The 6,265-nt window shown below is 51.0% G+C and overlaps 1 protein-coding gene across 3 annotated transcripts; it reads right to left on the bottom strand.

Annotated features, from left to right (window-relative positions):
• Positions 1-845: 845 nt before the first annotated feature.
• On the bottom strand, positions 846-6,019 carry LOC123407468. 3 transcript variants are annotated; one of them, XM_045100603.1, is made up of 10 exons: positions 3,356-6,019; positions 3,043-3,259; positions 2,762-2,913; positions 2,612-2,683; positions 2,370-2,522; positions 2,132-2,295; positions 1,904-2,054; positions 1,599-1,721; positions 1,410-1,497; positions 846-1,301 (listed from the first exon to the last, which is right to left on the bottom strand). In XM_045100603.1, exons 1-10 carry the CDS (start codon positions 5,825-5,827, stop codon positions 1,123-1,125), a joined length of 3,771 nt encoding a protein of 1,256 aa, XP_044956538.1. In that variant the 5' UTR covers positions 5,828-6,019; the 3' UTR covers positions 846-1,122. The 3 variants fall into 3 exon arrangements, with proteins under 3 accessions (XP_044956538.1, XP_044956536.1, XP_044956537.1); XM_045100601.1 differs by having other exon boundaries at positions 3,043-6,019; XM_045100602.1 differs by having other exon boundaries at positions 1,904-2,051; positions 3,043-6,017.
• Positions 6,020-6,265: the final 246 nt, after the last annotated feature.

Genomic DNA, 6,265 nt, shown 5'->3' with positions numbered 1-6,265 from the left:
CCTTGGAGTCGGATGGACTCGTCTACCTGATGCTTCCGCTAGTCTTCGTTAGATATCTCATGAGTTGGCCTTCAGCCACTTTATTGTAATCCTTTATTGTAATAAAGTATTCTTTATGAGATTTCGATTAATAAAGCTATGTGATTGAACTCTCGAATATATACATTATGTACTGTGTGTGTACCAGCATGATCTTGGGATGGTACGGAAACACCAGAGGCCTGACTCGTCTTGAGTCGGGTCGCTACAAGGAGAGGCGCGCGCGTCCGTCTCGTATTCGCACCGACGCTAATCCGGCTCAAAAATGGGCCGGGAATGGGTCGACACGCAAACACCGAACGGACGTGTGGGTCGACGCGTTGGGCCGACTTTTGTGTCCGCGCCGACCCAAACAGACGTGAGCGGATGAAATGGGTCAGCCCATTTGAGTTGCTCTTAACATGCCACACATGTGGACATTATCATTTGTTTTTTTTTTGTCTAAGAGGTGATCTCAAAGCTAATATCAACCCAGCAAAATCACCTCTCGCATACTCGCAAAAAAAAAAAAAAACTCTTGCAATCTCCTACTATAATATTAGCCCCAGGAAATTAGGAAATTTAGTACCCAGAATCTGGTTAAAAGGGGCCGGGTAGGCAAGCCATTTCCTGTTCTTGGATGGATATTTGAGTTAGGGGCACGAACTAAACTCAGCTTCAAAAGCACGGAATTTGTTTACTGTCTTGGTTGCTCCTGACCTGTGGGTGTTGTTTTGTATTGCTGTCTACTGAACCTGCTGGAATTCCCAGCTGTGAACCTTTGCTTTCTACTCCTATCAAGCAGGACACAAACATGGGACAGTAAATATCGCCAAGCGCGAACCAGACTGCATTTTGCATGTGTTCCATCAGGCTTCCTCACAGCGATCACACGCAGGAAACAAGTCCCGGAACACCCAGGAGCCGGTACATAGCACCTTCCTGTACATGCTCTTACATTTCATCACCATCAGTTTTAACAGCACCACATGAAGCGTCAGGCAAACCCCCACCAGCTCTCCACTATTCCTATGTAAGCAGGCAGCGTCGCCGCGTTCTTCTCTATATTTCGTCACCTTACTCATGTAAGTAGCTAAGGGCGGTCTACTTCTGCAGCAGCGGCTTGGTGGGGGAGGTCGCCATGGCCCGCAGCCTCTTGACGACCTCCGTGAAGCTCGGCCGCTCCGTCGGCTCGGCTGACCAGCACTGCTCCATCAGCGATCTCCACTGAGGGTCGCACGACTCGGGCACCAGAGGCCGTAAGGTGTTGTTCACGATCCCACCTGTTTGCAGTTGGCAAAATGTTCAGAGGAATAAAGAGAGGCATTGGACTTGAAACCAGTGAGTGTGTTTACTGCGGTCTGCATTACAGTAGAGGTTTGCAAGCGTACCTATGATGGCGCCGTAATGCAGGTCAGCGTAAGGCTCTTCACCGGTAAGCAGCTCCCACATCACGATTCCAAATGAGAAGACGTCGACCTGTAAGAAAATCATGTGCAGGTAAATAGGGTGTGCGAGTCCAGAAGTGAATCGGGGGAAGGGGGGCATGCACACTGGATGAAGGATGCAGCCGAACAAACCTTTTCAGAAACAAGGTTACTGCTGCCATTTAACAGCTCAGGGGCCATCCAGGGAAGTGTCCCTCGCACTCCACCAGAGATCAGTGTCTGGCATTTAACCTTTGATAAACCCAAATCGCCGACCTACAAACATAGCACGGTTACTGCCAAATCAAGAATCTCCATGCCCGCGTTCTGCACGCAAACAAGGTGCTAGGGCATAGAAGTTATGCATTGCTGTTATAAGGATTGCCCGGACTAATTTCGCTGGTTTACAAAATATGCAGAAAACAGGGGTGTGAGATGGAGAGTTTGGAGACCCTCACCTTGCATATAGGGCGTTGGGGATCTCTTAGGTTGACGAGCAGATTATCACTCTTCAAATCGAAGTGCACAATATTCTTCCCGTGCAAATATTCCATACCAAATGCGACATCCATCACAATTAGTAGACGCCTACGCCTGTCAAATATCCTGCTGACAGAAGAAACTGACATTAGAAGTGTAACCATATGAGAAACATCATCTATTTGCACAGAGCAGATAGAGCATACTTTTCATGTCTTTGTAATGCTTGTCGAAGCGAACCATTAGCCATGTACTCGGTGACTGTTGCAACAGATCCACCTGGTCCATCCAGAACAACACCGTAAAAAGCAACGACATTTGGATGGTGCAACGATGAAAGCTTGCAAGCTTCATTCCAGAAATCGGTTTTCTGCAGGTACGAAACAAAGTTAGAACGAGATGAACTGAAGATTGAAAAGAAGCTGACATAAGTTTGACACGGACCATGCGCTGTTCCTCAGAAGGCTTCCCAACAAAACATCGATCGCTTATCCTTTTTATAGCGACATCAGAACCTCTCCATTTTCCATGGTAAACAGTACCAAAGGTCCCAGAACCTAGTTCACGCAATTCTTCAAGATCACTGTTCTTTATTATCTGCAATTATAAAGGCGTAGGTAAGGGTGATGTATTCAAAAGTGCATATGGAAAGCGCACATATAATCAACTTGTAAATCATCAACAACCTGAAGGTTATCAATGTCATCTAGAACTGGAACTCCTTGGCTTGTTTTGTCTGACTGTTTGCTCGGCGCATCCTGAACAAAAAATTAAATAACTATTACAACTGATGTAAGTACAAAGAACTAGAAAGGAAAGGAAGAATTGCCACCAACCTCATTTTTTGGATCAACTACATCTCCAGGCAAATCTTTGTGATCCCCAGAAAATTCAGTTGGTTTTTCAGGAAAAGGTGACTGCAGAACAGATGCTGCCACCCCTTCAGCGACAGCTTGTAATTGACGTTTGATAATTTCTTCTCCATATCCTTTCAAAGACAAAATCAGATGACGGAAAAAAATATTGATGTTAGTTCATTTCAATTCTTAAAGGATGTAACAGTTCAGTCTGTAGTGCAGACCAAATTATAAATGTTGAGATATTATACCATACCAACCTTTGCTTATTTGAGCAGGTTCTGGGTATATATCCTTGAAAGTAGGGTCATGAATGAGTGGAAGATTGCCTTCTTCTAATAGCATGGCAGCATTTGAACTTGTAATTGCAGGAACATGGCCGTCCACATATGGATCTCCAGAAACAACATGCTCCTTAGCCAACATGTTTGATGTTGGAGGTACTACCGAAGCATTTCCAATTGCTTTCCAGGGATCCTGGTTTGAGAAAAGAGATTCTGTGTAAGCTGGTTCCCGTGTAGCTTCGACACAATCAGTACTAGGAGCAGCCTGCAATACAACTTGACTACTAACATTATAGGGAGCAGAAACCATGCCATTCAGCATTCCCCCAGGATGATGTGGAGGAGGTCCAGCAGGAGACTGAACACCAGAGTAAGCAGGCCTCACAAGAAACTTTTCGGCCGGAACAGGATGTTCAATGGGTACACCATGGTTGTTCTCGGGTAACATACTTGGCTGCTGGATAATCTCAGGATAGACGTTGTTCGCACCAACATTTCGAGAGGGAGGTAGTTGTTCAGTATGTCTCACAACATTGTCTTCTAGGATAAAAGAAGGAACAGGAAAAGCATTGCTAGTGCCCACGTGATAACCTCCAGCTTGAGATTTGTATATGGGGCTGCCATCTATAATAACAGGTGGCTTCTCAACTATCCCATCGCCAACAGCACCATGGGGAATAGCTGACTTCCCTTGCACAAAAGATTCTGGAGAGGCAATAGGGCCTAACTGAATTCCTTGCATCCGAGCATCGATAGCTCTGACATAATCATGAGGAAGATCATGGGCATATTCTCCAATTGGGTCTGCTACTGGATGATTTGAATTCTTAAATGCACTAGCATCAATCCCTTGTGGATTGCTACTGACTCCATTTGCCAGGACTTGAGATGGTTGCATACTGTAAGGATGTTGCTGCTGACGTTGGTACATGAGAAAATCTTCAGCAAGCGTGGGTGGAGGCTGCCCTACAAAAACTCCATTTGAAGTAGGTATACTGGAAACAGGTACGGTAACCATGGTGGGTTGAACCGACGTTCCTGCATCTTGAGATGCTGCTGCTTGAACTGCAGGATTTCTAGCAGAAAATTTTGGATCATAATGGGCCATCCCTGCTGTGCTCTCAGCCCTTGGTTCTGCTATGTAATTAGCAGGTGATACTGGAATTGCAGCTGGAACCTGTTGTTTGGTTGCATTCTCTTGCTGGAGGCTGTAAAACACTGGACTAACATCAGGGTAATTCACCGCGCGAGGATTTCCCTGCTCCTGTATCATGTTATCTGAATGGGCATGCGGCAGTATTTTCTGGCACATCATGCAATCATCATACCTCAGTGCTGGCACAGTAGCCGAGCTTACCACCACTGGGAATGTGGGCGAGCTCATAGTCACTGGTGAGCTTGCTGTGCTTGTGAGTACCGTCTGGACGCCATACCTCTGAGCATCACTTGCCTGCAAAGTCGTATGAGGCAGAGGAGGAAGCTCTGAAAGTGGCTGCAGTACCCTGTAATTCGGATCAAGTTGAGTTTGCATTGGCCGTGTGAAATGAAGATTCTCCAGAACCCGCTCTGTACCTGCAGAAACAGGCCTCAAAGCGCCAATCTGGGAGCCCATGGTCGCCATGCAGTTCGTTCCCAGAGTACTGGGCACATACTGGCTCATTTGGGCAGGCATCAGATTAGCTGATTGAGATACACCGTGCAGACCAAATTGCTGCCCATTGATGTACTGAACTTGTTGAGGCTCTATGTATGATTGTGGCATTTGCGACGTATAAGCAGTAACCTGAGGCAGCTGCTGCGGCGGCGCATAAGAGGCAACCTGAGGCTGCAGCGGCGGCGCATAAGAGGCAACTTGTTGAGCCGGCTGGTGATGCGGTGCATAAGAGGCAACCGGAGCCGGCTGATGCGGCGGCGCATAGGAGGCAACTTGGTGAGGCTGCAGCGGCTGTGGCTCCGGCCTGAGCAACACGGGGTTGTGCGCCGGAATGCCCATTGCCGGGGTTGACGCTGCGACAGCACTAAATCCTAGCGACTGCGGGAAGGGACTAGCATGGTTGGTGTGGCTCCTAGCTGAATACAAATACTCAGGCGGGACGGACGGGGGCGGCACGGCACGCGGCGACATACCTTCCGCGAGGCCGGCGGGCTCGGAGGCCTCGGAGTTGTGCGCGGACGAGCCGCCGCTGGCGACGCTCTCCCTGCGGCGGATGGCCGCGACGGCGTCGGCGGAGACGCAGTTGATGGCGTCGATGTAGCGCTGCCCGGTCTCGTCGACGGCGGCGAGGTGCGAGCCGGAGCCGGAGGCGGCCTGGTCGGCCCCGGAGGCCGGGAAGAGGAAGACCCGGAGCTTGGCGGAGCCGTCGGGCGCGGCGGCGGCCAGCTTGTCGTACTCCTCCAGCATGTTGTCGTAGTCCTCGGCGCAGGACACCGAGACGAGCGAGTCCAGGTCCTCCCCGGGGAGCTGGTACTTGACGAGCGTCCCGCCGGCGGCGCCGGCGGCGGCGTCGTCGACGGCCTCGACCTTGCGCATGAGGTCCCCGAAGGAGGCGGCGCGGGGCACGGAGATGAGGCGCATCTGGCCGCCCACGTAGCGCAGCGCCCCGTCCCCCGTCCTCGGCGCGATCCGGCCGCCGTAGCTGCACAGCAGCTTCACCTTCCCCGCCCCGGCCTCCTCCTCCCCCGCCGCCGCCAAACGCGCGCTCGGGCTGCCCGTGTCCCCCGCGCTCACGGCGCCGGTCCTGCCCGCCATCGCCATCGCCATCGCCGCCGTCACGGAATCACGGGGTGCGGAACGGCCGGAAGCGGGGATAAACTCCAACTTCTCCTCTGTATCCGCGCGGCCTTTCCAACAGAACGCAAGGGAAGGGAGCGGAAGACGGCGCGTGGGCGGCCGCTGTGGTTATATCGGACGGGAGCGCCGAGTGGATGGATGGATGGATGAATCGGCGCAGCAGCAGCAGTAGCGCCAGCGCGCGATGTGGTGAGAGCAACTGCGTGCGACGGTGGATGGGGATGGGTTAAACTCGGCGGGTGTGCGCCGTGGACCGGATTGGTACATCACCTTTTTTTTTTGGTGAGAGGTTGGGATTCATTAGAAATTATACTAGTACTGTATGTATTGTTTTTGTACCCCGTGTTGGTTTGCGGCATGAGCCGCGGGGTCCGCTCGACCGCTCCGTAGGTGTGACTACGTTGGCCT

Source organism: Hordeum vulgare, chromosome 7H, assembly GCF_904849725.1.
Source record: "Hordeum vulgare subsp. vulgare chromosome 7H, MorexV3_pseudomolecules_assembly, whole genome shotgun sequence".
NCBI lineage: Eukaryota > Viridiplantae > Streptophyta > Magnoliopsida > Poales > Poaceae > Hordeum > Hordeum vulgare.
This window is presented reverse-complemented; position numbering and strand designations above follow the sequence as displayed.

Coding starts and splice junctions, on each gene's coding strand:
- LOC123407468 (XM_045100601.1), bottom strand. CDS start 5,827: ATGGCGATGGCGATGGCGGGCAGGACCGGCGCCGTGAGCGCGGGGGAC. Junction 2,523..2,611: donor ATGACATTGATAACCTTCAG/GTTGTTGATGAT, acceptor TTATAATTGCAG/ATAATAAAGAACAGTGATCT. Junction 2,055..2,131: donor GCATTACAAAGACATGAAAA/GTATGCTCTATC, acceptor TTCTTCTGTCAG/CAGGATATTTGACAGGCGTA.